Source organism: Colossoma macropomum, unplaced genomic scaffold, assembly GCF_904425465.1.
Source record: "Colossoma macropomum unplaced genomic scaffold, Colossoma_macropomum, whole genome shotgun sequence".
NCBI lineage: Eukaryota > Metazoa > Chordata > Actinopteri > Characiformes > Serrasalmidae > Colossoma > Colossoma macropomum.
This window is the reverse complement of record NW_023494798.1, coordinates 4,162,926-4,179,131: the sequence shown is the minus strand read 5'-3', so window position 1 is coordinate 4,179,131 and position 16,206 is coordinate 4,162,926. Positions and strand designations below refer to the sequence as shown.

Genomic DNA, 16,206 nt, shown 5'->3' with positions numbered 1-16,206 from the left:
CAAAATGCTAATGGGCCCTGCGAGTGAGTCCTCAGTGAATAGATGTGAATAGAGCTAAAAATGTCATTTTAGTCAGGGTTGCCAGGTCCAGCAAAAATCTCCAGCCCAGAAGCTGAAACTTTATCAATTTCTCCCATGACTGCAATTTCAAACTAGCCCAATTTGGAGGATGAACCATGAGCCTGGCAACTGGGATGGCAGATGCGTGCTCTGTACCAAACACTCCACAGCATAACCAATGAAAAGAGAAAATTATTCTACATAACCGCCTCTTCTGTATGTGTAAAACTGCCCATGGTGTGCAAATCTCACATATAATCGAAATGAAAATATAAATAATAGACATCTTCAGTAATATCACATTAATCTGAAGGGGGTGGAAAGGTGGGAATGGTCATTTTACAAGGGGCATAGTTTTGTCAGTGCTCTGGGAAAAATTGTGAGCTTGTGATTCTTCATCAGTCTGTTGCTTTAAACATATTTGCACAACTACCCATTCACACATGCTGACACACACAGGCTCTATATAGGTAAAATTGGTAACACTTTCTATGAATGTCACGTTTGTAAGCATCTATAAACACATTTATTATTTATGCCTTCATACGGCATTATAAACATGATTATAAACATTTATAAAAATGAATTACACTGGATTACACTTTATAGCCATGTTTATTATACATTATGAATTGTTAATATAATGCATTATAAGTAGTGTTGATAACATGTTATACTGTCAGTGCCAAAGAAGTCAGTCCCAGCTTGGAGAGTGTAAAGTAAAGACAAATACCAAGCTAACGGTGGTGTACATTACCTTTCCCACATTGGGTAAAACACTGATGGCAGCACTAGTTTAACTCTGACATTTGAAGCCTGTAATGTGCTTTATTGTGAATGTTTTAGTGTTTCAGTAAATCCTTCAGTAAATACTTCAACTTGAAGCCTCACTCTTAACACTGGAGGAGGCTTTAGTACAGTACGCTTCACTTTACTTAGAGCGGACAAATACCACTTATGAGCTCTTATAATTTGTTATGATCAGTACTTATAATGTATTATATTAACAATTCATAATGCATAATAAACATGGCTATAACGTGTAATGCATTTTTAGAAATATTTATAGCCATGTTTGCATTATAACATGTTATGAATGTGTTTAAAGATGCTTGCAAAGGTGACATTCATAGAAAGTATTACCGTAAAATTCTTCTGAAAGCCTTTCATTCTCTGAACTCTTTTTAGCACATGAAATGATGTACATTGAATGTTCTTTGCAGGCTTACTGAAAGAGGTTTATGCGTGTGTGCTCTTCCACAGAGGCACTCCAAATCGAGACTGAAATGTCAGAGCGTTGACACAGATGAGGACGGGCAGCAAGAGGCATCCGGAAAAGAGGCGGGAGGACAGTTCAACAGGTACACTCTGACTGGCTCCCTCCACAATGACACTTCTCTCTAATTTTCCAGCATTTTGTTATCAGTACTAAGGAAACTCAGTGCCAGCTTGCATAGTGTGTTAAGACCTGTTTTGTCATAAATGCAACTAGTAAGTAATTATAATTATATAATAATATGGGTCGCACTGAACAACTCAGTGACTTTAAATGTGACACTGTCATAGGATGCCACCTTTACCACAGGTCATTTATAAGCAATATCTGCATTGCTAGAGCTGCCATAGTCAACTATGCTATTATTGTGAAATAGAAGCATCTAGGAGCAACAACAGCTCAGCCATGAGGTTACAAAGCTGACGCTCTCAAAAACATGTGTCATGACAGCTCATGACAGCATATGACATCTGCCATGGCTTGATTATGTCAATGTTATGTAGCAGCGTTCAAGAAAAGCATTACTAAGAAATCATGGCATATCATCACAGCAATCATAGCTGTTAAGTGTAATGCCTTTTTATAAATATTTATAGCCAAGTTTATAATGCTCTATGAGTGCATTATAGCATGTTATGATTGTGTTTATAGATTCCTATGTACATAGTATTCATAGAAAGTGTTACCACATGTTTGTTTCTCTTGACTTCTTCAAACGCCATGCTGTAACTCTCCTAAAAAATAAGATTTCTGCTCACGTAATTTATTCTATTGTAATGATTTTTTCCCAGTGTGTGCGTTTGATCTCCAGCCCAGACTGGCTGGGAGTGCGTCATGGCCTTAGGTCTTTACAGTGAGTGGGAGGCAGCTATTCTGTTGCTTGTAGGTCAAAATAAGAAGATTTAAGGAAGGGAGGAAGGGAGTTATGGAAGAGGGAGAAGGAAGAAATATCTGAGCAGGAGGGGAACATGGCACAAACTGGATTAATATTAGACTGACAGGCTAATTTTGTGGATGAGTCATGTCATGCATGCTGTCTGAAGAAACAGGTTTCAGAGGGAGATTGTCTCTGTAGTAAAAAAAAATCTCATAGGTCTCTGAAATAATGGTTTTACTGGAAAGGGCCTGGAAAATGTCTTAAGCTTAACATCATTTCTATTGGTCAGTGGGAAAAAAGAGCTATCTCTTCAGTTCAGGCCAAAGAAAAAAAGATGTACATATCAAACCTCAACATGAAAGAAGCATGAGGAAAAAAGATGAAGCTTAGTCCCACCTGACATGGTTTTGTGTGAGAGAGGGTGGGAATATTGATCAAAACCCTGCAGTATTCATAAATGTGGCTTACGAAAGTAATAAGACTGAAACAACTGTGCTAACATGAGCTTTGGCAAGGGTTTGGGTTAGGCTACCGCTCGTGTTAATGGTCACCACGGCCAAAGCGTGACTCGTTTTCAGATCAGGAATTACATGATGCCGACCAGCCCACCACAAACTTTAACATGCATGACTTTCCTTCCTTCCAAAATAAGTAATAAATAAATAATAAGGGACTAAAATAGGGACTAAGGTTAATACTCTTAAATTGGTTCATTGGTAAGCAATGCAAAAAGTAATGGGACACTATCTGTTGTGTCAGACAGCACCAGATTTGTACCACTTCCTGCTCTATGAGACGTTAACCTCTTAAATGGCCAAAGCTTTATTACACACTTCTATAACCTAAGAATAGCTTAGCCGGTTTGCATTGAAGTCCTTGTAGTTGCTGAATAATAAGCCTTGGATTTTAAGGGGCTTACTGACTAAATACAATGGGACCACATGAGGAGAGGTCTCTGATTCAATGTCTAAATTACTGCAAATATTGTAGCGTTTTGACTTCTGTGGTCATGTGTTTATGTGTGTGGGTTACATGGTATCCCAAAATCTTAGTGGCCCTCTTGGAATTCTCCCAACTCTCCCTATTACCCACTCTGGCACTGGAGGTCAGTGGCCTGTCTTGGCCTTCCAGAATCCCTGGAGGAACATTGTTGTCACGAAACTGGTCCCAACTATTGTTAATAAAAACATGATCGATTGATTCATAATTACGCTGGTGGTTAATCGGATGCTAAGGGCCTTCTGTCCAGCTCCTGAAGGCCTAACAATGGATGAACTAGCTTGCCAGCCTAGACAGCACAGCAAAAAGTCCTGGATGGATAACTTGCCTTTTTGCAGATTTTACCCTTTTTGTTTCCAAACAACTTCCAAACTTAACAATGAAAAAAGAGCATTACTACAATATTTGCAATGATACAACAAGCATGATCATAATATCGAATAAAGCTGAATAAAAATCAGTCATGTATTGTTTAGTTGCCAGAAATCAGGTCTACTCTGAAGCCCTATACAGACCTTGAGGACTTCCCTTGGTCCATTCGTAACACATTGTTAAGTGTGTAAAATAAATAAACGTTTTCTTATGACAGTAGCAGTAAAGGAAGCTTAAGTTAGAACAGAAAGCGAGAGTTTGTTAATGTGTTATGTTAATGAGATTTTTGCCATCGTTTACATGCTTAATGGTGCACATTAGCAAAACGAGGTAAGCCATTTGTAATGAAAACTGCAAGTCATTTGTTATGCTGAAGCACAGCTGACGGGATTTCCATCCGTCTCTGTTTGCTGATGTCGAGCAAAGACAGACATGATGGTTTAATACCTTTAGTGCTTTTGTTTGGTGGAGCTGCTGCCAAATGTACCAGCAGCATCAAGACTTCTTAGACTTGGCAGCTTCGACTGCAACTACAAATATAACCAGCAACTACAGAAATAAACAGCAAGGTCTCCAGAGGACGCAGCACTGTCTCTCTCTCTCTCTGTCTCTCTCTCGTTCTCTGTCTGTCTGTCTCTCTCTTTCTCTCTCTCTCTCTCTCTCTCTCTCTCTCTCTCTCTCTCTCTTTCTCTCTTTCTCTCTCTCCCTCTTCCTCTCTCTCTCTCTCTCTCTCTGTCTCTCTCTCGTTCTGTCTGTCTCTCCCTCTTTCTCTCTCTATCTATCTCTCTCTCCTCTCTGTCTTTCTTTCTTTCTTTCTTTCTTTCTTTCTTTCTTTCTTTCTTTCTGCCTGTCTGTCTTTCTGTCTCCCTCTGTTTCTTCCCCTCACCCCTTTTCTTTCTCTGTCTTTTTTATCTTGATCTCACCACTTTCTGATTCTCTCTCTTTCTCTCTCTCATTCTCTCTTTCTTTCTTTCTTTCTTTCTTTCTGTATTTCTGTCTCCCTCTGTTTCTTCCACCCCTTTCTTTATCCCTTTCTCTCTCCCCTCTCTTTCACTCTTTACCTCCCTTTCTGTTTTTTTCTCTCTTTCTTTCTTTCTTTCTTTCTTTCTTTCTTTCTTTCTTTCTTTCTTTCTTTCTTTCCCTATACCGTTGTTCCCTTTCTTTTTCTTTCTCAGTCTTTTTTATCTTTGTCTCACCTCTTTCTGTCTCTCTCTCTCCCTCTCTCTCTCTCTGTGGTCATCAAACCCTGCAGTATGTCCATGCTGGCCTCCCCTCGTCATGTTTATTGTGTGTATGTGCCTCCATACTGGTTTGTTATCTTTGATGTTCTTTGGTGACTAAGCCGTGTCTTTGATGTTGGTCACTCCGTCTGTTCCGTGTTCTATTGTTTGGTCTGTGTTCATGTGTACGTGTGCGGGGAGTCCACGTGCGCACACGCATGAGCAGGCAGTGAGTTTAGTCAGATTACTCTGAGATGTCTTATGGCGAGACGCATCATTCATTCTCATCTCATATTGTGTGTGTGTGTGTGTGTGTGTGTGTGTGTGTGTAGGAGTGGGGGGAGGAGGAGGACCATGAAGCTGAGCAGAGATCTATCTGATCTGGTTGTCTTTACCAACTCTGTGGTATCTCAGGAGTGTCTGGATGAAGGTGAGATTACCACACACACACATACACACACACACACACACACACACAAACTGAAAATCAGAATACAACTCGCCAAACAAAATGAGCTGTGAAATGCTGGAACAAAACACAGAACAACATTCAGATAAATCTGACAAATACTGAAAAGCTGAGCTGAACCTGATATTGCCCTCATCTGATCTGTAACACAAAGAGGCACTACCTTATTTAGCGGAAGGAATTGACAGTATTAAAGCACATTTGATAGAATGTTCAAAGCTTCAGATGTTCACTTTTTATTTATTCGTTGAACTGTTGAACAAGAGTGATGGAATATTCATGATTCTGTATTATCGTGAACAACATTTATGATGGCAAAACTCCCTCTTGTGTTTTATTGCTTAGATAATAAGAGGAGTGAAAACAAAACAAATGGAATTTTTGACAAGGACCCATTCGACTCTTGAATGCTATTGACGGACCTTGTCCAGTTTCATTATATTATTATGGTAGAGTGAGGGTCGTTTACCGATAAGAGCTTTGCGAATGAAAGAGTATTAATGCTTCAGAGGAATCCATTAACCTTTACAAGTCCTTAGAGTTATTACTGTCATTTTGCTACACTAGTTCAATGTAATTACCCAATTACGTAATTATTAAAACAAGAAAATACCTGTGCATTTGATATACATTCTGTATTTAAATTTCAAGTCTGCACTTTTTTATCTTTCAGTATCAAACAATGACAAAAACATGGCAAAAGTGTGCAAAACCTTTTTAATATCTCCTACTTTATCTCTTTATTTATTACTTATTACTAATTACTCTCTCCTCATTATACGGACAGTTTTGTATACACAGATTAATACTAAGCTTGGACTAAATTGCAATGCTAAAGGTGATCTACCCCTGAAAAGCCCTTTAGTCCAAGTGTCTGCTTATTTTGTGTCTGGGAAATTGGCTCATTTTTCATTTGATATGAAGGGTCCTTGTTTTTTTGTAAGGCTTCACATTAATCGCATTTGCTATTACTATTATTATTTTTTAAATGACACTACAACACTCTGTCTTCCTCTCCCTCTCTTTTAATCCCCTCGTTTTTCCTGTTCGTTCTTTCTGCAGGTTCTGTGGTGAACGTTCTGTCGTTCAGTGAGACGCGGGCGCAGCAGCTGGTGCACCACCGGGTCGAGCAGTTCCTGACTTTTAACCAGCGGCAGCTCTCACGCATTTACCCTTCCGCCTACCGCATCGACTCCAGCAACTTCAACCCACAGAACTACTGGAATGTGGGCAGCCAGCTGGGTGAGGACGTGGAGCTCTGACTGTGTTGGGGGGAGTGGGGGTTCACATTTCATTTACTTTGCTGACCAACTGGATCAAAACGGAGGCAGTGACAGTCGTAGTGGAGGTGGGATTAAAGGCTGATAAACTGAATTTGACTTGTTTTTGCTGTCAGCAAAATTAATTAAACTGATATTGAGCTGCACAGCTGACTAACAAGTATGACACTGTTGATTAAGCTGCAGAAGCAGCATTCAAGGACGCAATGTGAACCTACTATGAATCATTCAGTAACTAAAATAAAATATTATGAAATATAATATTCATATAAAATATTATGAAATACAATTACCGTAAATGACTAGATAGATATATAAATACATAGATACATATATACAAACATATATATAATAGTGAATTTACAGTGATTAATTACAGTAATTCTTTATATTTTAACAAAATTTCATATTAGTTGCTAAATGATTTATAGTAAATTACATATAGATATTGTATAAGAATTCAGGAATTACTATTAATTACTATCAATAATTATTAGTAGTTAATTAATTAATCAGCAACTGTTATGCGATATTTAGTAACTACTATTAACTACTGTGAATGAATCAGTATCTGCTATGAATTATTCTGTAATTACTGTAGTATGATAATTATTATACTATTTTGCATCTATAGATAGATAGATAGATAGATAGATAGATAGATAGATGGTTAGATAATTAGTGAATGTACAGTAATTACAATAATTATTTGCTGATTTTACTGATTTATACTAAATAATGAATTATATATATATATATATATAAACTATCCAGTAACTACTATGAATTAATCAGTATCTGCTATGAATTATTCAGTAATTACTATAAATTATGTAATAACTACTGTCAGTTACTGTGTTTTAGAATCATTTACAGTTCTGAATTTTATTTATTCATTTATTAGTTTTACCGATTCCTACTTAACAGAAACGCCAACCAAACCAAACATTAACAAAACCCATGAAGTTAAACAAGACTTGCATATCAGAATCATGTTATACATTCATCAGCAATCAACTGGGTTTCATACCATTGAAAATATTGATTCCAAACTTCTAAACAATACTGTAGATGGCTTATGGTCCATCACCAATACTGAACAGCAGTGGTCAGGGCGAGGTCAGAGACATCAGAATCTCCTTTTCTCCGACTCTCCCATCCTGAGTCATGCATCCACAGGGCTCCAGCTTCTTCACTGATATTCTAAAAGGCTTTGAAGCTCCTGCTGTCCTGAGTCAGATGTCTTTAATGGGTCTTTTTGCACAGATGCACAATTTGATCAGCCACATTTTCCTCTGTGCCCCAAGGACGACCTTCTGACCCCTGTGTCTGTGTTTAGGATGTTGCAACTTTCAATGCCATATGTCCCCTTCTCCACACACACCATCTGGTTTTGAGCATTCACACGCTAATGCACTTCACTGTTTATACGTGCTCCTGAGCACAAACCTTGAGCTGCGGACACATGTCCAGACAGACGGACGCACGTACAACACACACACTCACTCTTTCTCTCTTCCAGCTCTCTGGACGCTCTCAGACTAATAACTCCGATAATTACTCCACTTATTACACTGAGTACCTGATCACTGTCCCCACAGAACAACACAGAGAGAGAACGAGTGTGAGAGAGACAGAGAAAGGGTGGGGGGGTTGAGGGAGAGGAAAAGAGAGAGAAAAGGGGGAACGGAACTAAGGAGAGAGAGAGAGGGAGAGAGAGGAAGACAAAGAAGGAGGGAGAGAGGTAGAGTGAGAGAAAGAGAGAGAGAGGAAGACACTAAGGTACATAGTGAAGGTGGCACAGAGAAAGAGAGGAGGGGGATTGATCAAATGAGAGAGAGAGAGATAGAGAGACAGAGAGAGAATCTGAGCAGGCGGGTGTGTCCGTTCTGTTCTGATGGAGTAATAAATCAGTGTAAATTGGACTTAGCGGAACAGCAGCTGAGTTCTCCATCTCCTCGTCTGGCTTTGTTTACCCCTTCATTCTTTTCTTTGATTGTTTATTTGTTTATTTACCCTCGTTGCCAGGAAATGAGGCCTTGTCCTTCAGGTCATTTAAGGCCATGCAGATATATTTAATAAACCGAGTGAATGAATGAATAAATGAATCTCGACCTTGTTTTTTTTTCCAGTGGCTCTGAACTATCAGACAGAGGGTCGTATGATGCAGTTGAACAGGGCGAAGTTTATGGTGAACGGAGGGATTGGTTACGTCCTGAAACCGCCACCCATGTGCAAAGGTATGGACATGCGTGATCAAAGGAATACTTGAATGATAACTTCAAAAATTCATAATTTAGTTTGATAGAAGTGATTCATCAAAATGACATTTCTTGACCAAAACTGAAATTGAAAGTGTTCTTTTATAATGTACTGTTTGAGTTATGCTTTTGAATTAACATAATAATGCTGACAATATTTCACAGCTGATAATCATGTTATAGTGCTGGGAAAGAATACTGAGAGAACTAGAGGACCAATTTAATTTTAAACTAATATTATTTTTGATAAAAAATAATAAATATTTTAATCTGAAAATTATAAAAATTAAATAAAAACTTAATGGTTTTACAAAGCTATCTAAATCTGAATTCTTAAGCGCCTCCACTATAACGACTGAAAACACCTTGTTTTTAATATGCAAAATATGTGCTTTGGAACTCCCATCTAGCAGTCTAACGTTTCTCCAGCAGGGGGTGCTGTTAGCATGCAGGTCACTTTATTGTTTGTCATTTAGAGAAGAAACAGCCATAAACCTCAGCAGGATCTAACCAACGTGCATGGCTACAGTAACAACTTTCAAAACCAGAGGTGAAAAGTTTATTACCAAAAGATACTGAGTTACTCAATATTATTTATGTGATTTACAATAAAGATTTTCATTAACTCAGTTAAAGCTAAAAAGCATGTAAGCTGACAATAATACAGAAGGCAGCTGCAGAGAACCATGATTGAACATGTCAGTGCTGACAGGCTGGAAAGCAAAGAGAATCAACAGCATTTAAATCACTGTTTCTTATTTTCATTACCACTCAGATTATTTGTTAATTGTTAGATTAATATTTTCCTTTTTTCAAGCATCACTTTTGGCCAAAAACCAAAAGTGCCACTCTTCAACCAGTTTTGGCTGAAAATGTTCAACAAATGATCCCTAATAAGCAAAAATAAGGAGTGCCTGAATTTGTTATGGTTATGTATGAATCCTTCCAGTTTCAGTTTATTGGAATGTTTAAAATAAAAAAGTACAGTATTTGAGAATTTAGAATCACACAGTGGCAGGAGTTTTGTAATGTTAGCCTCAATCTAATACACTAGCCTTGACCTAACATGCTAGCCATGAAACAATGTTACAATGCAATTGAAATACATTATGACACAATATGATGTGTTATATTGTTACGCCCTTACTGTGCCTTATTCTAGCTTTCATTCACTGGCTAGGTTTCCATCAATTTTATGTGCTTTTTAGAAATGATCAAATAAAAATGAAGATTTTTATTGCGTTTTGGGCATTTTCAATAAATTGACTTATAGCATAAAATGATGTACTGATCTCATTTTCTGCAAAACACCAAAACTGCTGTCTCACAGGTTTTGCTTTCTTAAATTAAAGTTGACAAGTGTTGACACATTTTCAGGTAAATCACAAATTGTTTACACTATTTGTGAAATTTTGGCTGAAATATGGACAAAATATATTTTTTGTTTTGTTAGTTTATTGTTCTTTCACATGACTATATATGTATGAGTAATTAGTTTTAAATGATTTTTTCTGTGAAAAAACACACTGTAATTTTTTCACGTCAGGTTTGTCTTTGACAAAAAACGTTCTCCTCGTTCATTTCACCAGAGTGGTCCGTTAAGATTTTTACAGATATTCTTCTGCTACGCTCTTGTTCACTGCTCCACTGCAGGTTCCTTCAACCCGTACAGCGATGATCCTCTCCCGGCTTATCCTAAAAAGCAGCTGGTGCTGAAAGTCATCAGCGGTCAACAGCTCCCTAAACCTCCTGACTCAATGCTGGGCGATCGAGGAGAGGTCAGCTCACAAACTACATTACCCATAATTCAAATAATTAATGTGAAAAAATATATGTAATAGGAAGACATATAATAAGGGGTAGACGTATTGAATAAGAGGACGTAAGAGAACTGTAATTTGTACAACCCCGTTATGATGAAATAAAACAGATCAACAAGAATTACAGGCGTATGCAAAAGTTTTGGCATCCCTGCTCAAATGACATTTCAGTCAATAAACATTTTAGAGCACAATTACTTTACTTGCTGAATTTAACATATTGGGGCAAAAAATCAAACATAAAGTGTGGCCTGTGCAAAAGTTTTGGTAGAAGTAATTGAGTAATTGAAGCTGCTGATTAACAAAACAAAAGTAAGTTGTGAAGTAGCATGTAGTAGAAAGAAAAATTTTAAAGTGCCCATATTCTACATTTTCCTTTTGTATTATGTTTTTCTGTTGGGGTCTATTTATAATATTTGTGTGGTTTTATGTACCAAAACGGTCATCTTTCATTTTTGCATGACCGTTTTCCAACCTCTCTGTATCCCTTAGAATTAAACCAACTTAACTGTAACATTAAGGCTGAGATCAGATGAGTAAGCTCTGTTCTGATTGGCTGCTCTGTACTGTGCCTCATTGAAAAAGCACTCAGAGTTGAAACACTCCTTATAACTTCAGCATGAATGGGCAGGGCTTAACTGCTGTAGGCAGAATAGGTGGATATGTAAATGTGTTGCATCTTGTGACAGAAGCTTTACCAATGTTTGCCTGTTACTTCAAACTCCTTTATTTTAAAAAGCAAAGAAAATGAGCCCTTTAAGTTATGACTTGAAAAAAGCCATCAGAGATATCAGAGATTTTGAAGAAGTGAGGTCTATAATTTGGCTTGATGTTAACAAGAGGTGACTAAATGTCAGTGTCTGAATGTTTTTTTCCAGATTATTGATCCATTTGTGGAGGTGGAAATCATTGGTCTGCCAGTGGATTGCTGTAAAGAACAGACACGGGTGGTTGATGATAATGGTAGGACTTTTTGTTATTCATTTTTTACTGTCAGTGACTATTCATGTGCATGTGGGCATTCATGTGCATGAAAATACTTTGTGACATTGTGGAAACACAGCATATGTTGGTAAAATATGGCTTCCTGGCTTCACTCCTATCTTGTGAAATGTATGTGTGACTTTGGTTTGTGTGTTGGGGTGTCTTCATTTTACTAACCTGGTTAGTTCTAATGCAGGCTTTAACCCTGTGTGGGAGGAAACTCTGTCTTTCACTCTACACATGCCTGAGATTGCCCTGGTTCGCTTCCTGGTGTGGGACCACGACCCCATCGGCCGAGATTTTGTGGGCCAAAGAACGGTCGCCTTCAGCAGCCTCATGCCAGGTAAGCCTCTTCTGCAAGATGTAGCAATACAGTCCTACAATAGTGCGCCATAGTGCTTTCTAGGTGTGGGAAATATGACAATATTTTGTCATTAATGTGGTAATTGTTTCACGCTACACTTTTCAGAGTATATTGTGGGTTTTGTCAGTACTTCAAGAACACTGAACAGCTATACAATTATATAATTAATTAGCATAATCAATCTTTTCTTTAATATATTAGACCAATTATGGAGAACCTACAAATAACCAGTGTGCATTAATTACGTAAAGCGCAGAGTCCCTATTCTTTCAACATAGTTATATGGTTAAGATGTAAAGTTATTCAGAGTGATTCGATGTGAAAAGCTCTGCTCTAGAGAAACCTTGTGAGTCAGAATTGTTCACAGTGGTGGTGATGGAAACCAGACGTCTGAAGAGTTTAAAGCTGCTAAAAGCTCCCTCACTGAAAGTTGTTACACAAAATAGGTATGAATATGCTGTCTGATGCCTGAGACTTTTTTTTTTTTCAATAGTTTTCAGATAAGACTTTGGCCTAAAATGTATTATGGCAGGGAGGTACATGCAGGTCGTTGTAGTGCAAAATAGTAACCAAAGAACCAAATTATTTTTTCAGATTTGCCACTATTTTATCATAATCAACATTATATATAAAAACTCAGAAGACACATGTAGGTTCACTGGCCATTTTGCACAGTAAATTTTGGACAGTGTTGTGGACATTGCAATCCCTGGTTCCCATCAGCGCCACTGTAAAGAATCAAAGTCTGTACATTTCTCTACAATAACCCACTTCACATCAAATCAAAAACTCCAATGAAAAATAAAAAAACCTTGTATGTTGTAAACAGTCCTTTATCCTGAGTCCTTGGGCTGGTGATCTGGACTCAGATTAAGCCACGTTTTATTGATACTGGCAATCAGTCTTCTTCACTGAAAATCCTTTTTAGTCCAAGTCAAAGCTAAATCTGTGAAAACTGGTCCAATCCATCTTTTTCATTCTCTGACTGAACTTATTTCAAAGTCAGTACTTAATCATAACTCTTGCTTGCTCTGTCCCATCACAGGTTACAGACACGTGTATCTGGAGGGGATGACGGAGGCATCTATCTTCGTCCATATCTCAGTGCATGATATATATGGGAAGGTGAGTTAAATTTGCCTTTGAACCTTCATTGCTTTTCTCTTTTCAGCTGCCAGCTGGATACAATCTGATTTCTGATTCGATCTGATTTTCAGATAAAATAACATTACAGATAACATGAAATAAAGTATGCTTACTTTTAGGGTCAAGGTATACAATCAATGTACTATCACTCTTTTACCTAAAAATACGTTTTGCATAATTGCAAATAATTTCAATTGTTAAGAAATGTAAATAAAGTCATTCAGAGTGGTTGGATGTGAAATGTTTAATTGTAGAGAAAATTAACAGCTGGAATTTCTTTACAGTGGTGGTGATAGGAACCAGGGGTCACAATGTCTACAACGCAAATATGACCATTTTATTCACTGTCAAAAATGACTAGGTTTCATGTGTCTTTTGACTTTGTACATCATCACTGGTGGAACAAGACTTTGTATCTCAAAAATATGAACTTAGAAGGACAAAATATGATATGTACTGTTAATAATGGTGAAACAGTGGTAAGTCCTTTTGTACTATATTGCCTTACAACAACCTACATCAATGTCTTCTTCATGAATTTTGCATAAAAGCTTTATATGAGTTAGATTTTAGAGGCCTTAAATGCTTCGGACGTCTGGTTCCTATCACCACCACTGTGAGCAATTCTGACTTGGCAAGTTTCTCTAGAACAGAGCTTTTCACACCAAACCACTCTGAATAACTTTATTGACATCTTAACAATTAAATTATGCAGAAATTTTCAAAAATCGATGGAATGTCCTTCTGATGCCACTTAAGACTTTCTTTGTAGAAGGCTTATGGTTGGCGTCTGACTGGCGAACAGCTGGTTTCACTCTTTGCCAGGAATTTTTTCATAGTAGAACTTTAATTAAAAAGACAAGTGGCAACAGCTCAGTGAGACAGTCTGTCATCCAAGCTGTCATTTCTGTAATGATATAATTATCACACAGGTAGTGACTCATGAATTTGTAAAACAATCAGAAAGATAATATACAATTAATTGGGGTGCATTTATTTATTTATATATTTATTTGGAAGTGAATTACATAACTGCATTTATACCCATAAAAGAGACCTCATGCATGAATAAAATAATGAGTTGTAAATGAGTAGATCAGAGATAATGTCAGTTCAACCAGAGCTTGTACAGCACACGATACCTTGCAAAAGTCTGAGACCGTCCATCATTTATTTTATTTTCAGTCAATACCACCATTAAGTACAAGTTCTTCATTTTTCAGGAGATATTTCTGAAGGAAAGATATATATTTTTCAAAGATACAGAGAAAATCGGCTTCCTAACAACCACCCGCAAGACCTGGTAGACACCTACAATGTCCTCATCAGATAAACAGCACCTAAAGCTTTCATCTTTGAGAGAGAGGAGAAAATCAAGCTGCATCAGATCTGAAAACATCCACAGGTGTTTCTGTCCATCCTTCCACTGTGAGAAGACAACTCAGTGTTATGGGTCTGAAAGGATGTGTAGCTGTCAAGAGGCCTCACTGAGAAAAAGGAAATCAAACAAAGAACCTACTGGTGTTTTCAGATCAATGGACTGACCACCCCAGAGTCCAGAACTCAACAGCATTAAATGTGTTTGGGATTACCTGGATCCTGAGAAGAAGAAAGTGCAAGACTGAACTTTGGATGTGTTGAAAAATATTGCAGATTTCTGTGAAAATATGAAAGCACGTCTCCCAAAAAGAATGGAAGATGCAATGGAAGTGTAACAAAGAGTGGACACCCTAAATACTCAAAAAAGCTGTAATAAAGAATGGACACCCTAAATACTCAAAAAAGCTGTAACAAAGAGTGGACACACTAAATACTCAAAAAAGCTGTAATAAAGAATGGACACCCTAAATACTCAAAAAAGCTGTAATAAAGAGTGGACACCCTAAATACTCAAAAAAGCTGTAATAAAGAGTGAACACCCTAAATACTCAAAAAAGCTGTAATAAAGAGTGGACACCCTAAATACTCAAAAAAGCTGTAATAAAGAATGGACACCCTAAATACTCAAAAAAGCTGTAATAAAGAGTGGACACGCTAAATACTCAAAAAAGCTGTAACAAAGAGTGGACACCCTAAATACTCAAAAAAGCTGTAATAAAGAGTGGACACGCTAAATACTCAAAAAAGCTGTAATAAAGAGTGGACACGCTAAATACTCAAAAAAGCTGTAATAAAGAGTGGACACCCTAAATACTCAAAAAAGCTGTAATAAAGAGTGGACACCCTAAATACTCAAAAAAGCTGTAACAAAGAGTGGACACGCTAAATACTCAAAAAAGCTGTAATAAGGAGTGGACACCCTAAATACTCAAAAAAGCTGTAATAAAGAATGGACACCCTAAATACTCAAAAAGCTGTAACAAAGAGTGAACACCCTAAATACTCAAAAAAGCTGTAATAAAGAATGGACACCCTAAATACTCAAAAAAGCTGTAATAAAGAATGGACACCCTAAATACTCAAAAAAGCTGTAACAAAGAGTGAACACCCTAAATACTCAAAAAAGCTGTAATAAAGAATGGACACCCTAAATACTCAAAAAAGCTGTAATAAAGAATGGACACCCTAAATACTCAAAAAGCTGTAATAAGGAGTGGACACCCTAAATACTCAAAAAAGCTGTAATAAAGAATGGACACCCTAAATACTCAAAAAAGCTGTAACAAAGAGTGGACACCCTAAGTACTCAAAAAAGCTGTAACAAAGAGTGGACACGCTAAATACTCAAAAAAGCTGTAATAAAGAGTGGACACCCTAAATACTCAAAAAGCTGTAATAAAGAATGGACACGCTAAATACTCAAAAAAGCTGTAACAAAGAGTGGACACCCTAAGTACTCAAAAAAGCTGTAACAAAGAGTGGACACCCTAAATACTCAAAAAAGCTGTAACAAAGAGTGGACACGCTAAATACTCAAAAAAGCTGTAATAAAGAGTGGACACCCTAAATACTCAAAAAGCTGTAATAAAGAGTGGACATGCTAAGTACTAAAAAATCTTACATAATATTCAGTAATTTTCTACTAAATAAGTTTTCTGATTTCTCCTGATGCAACAATTGAACAACTTGTGCTTAATA

General features: G+C 37.2%; 1 protein-coding gene across 2 annotated transcripts in view; it reads left to right on the top strand.

Moving 5' to 3' along the window:
* plch1 (phospholipase C, eta 1) overlaps window positions 1-16,206 on the top strand; it is a 167,054-nt gene that overhangs the window by 144,357 nt on the left and 6,491 nt on the right. For both annotated transcript variants that reach the window (XM_036584664.1, XM_036584663.1), the window contains exons 14-21: window positions 1,324-1,421; window positions 5,137-5,234; window positions 6,336-6,515; window positions 8,686-8,793; window positions 10,468-10,592; window positions 11,513-11,597; window positions 11,815-11,961; window positions 13,028-13,107. In XM_036584664.1, the coding sequence (XP_036440557.1) occupies window positions 1,324-1,421; window positions 5,137-5,234; window positions 6,336-6,515; window positions 8,686-8,793; window positions 10,468-10,592; window positions 11,513-11,597; window positions 11,815-11,961; window positions 13,028-13,107 (921 nt within the window). The remainder of the gene's footprint in view (window positions 1-1,323; window positions 1,422-5,136; window positions 5,235-6,335; window positions 6,516-8,685; window positions 8,794-10,467; window positions 10,593-11,512; window positions 11,598-11,814; window positions 11,962-13,027; window positions 13,108-16,206) is intronic.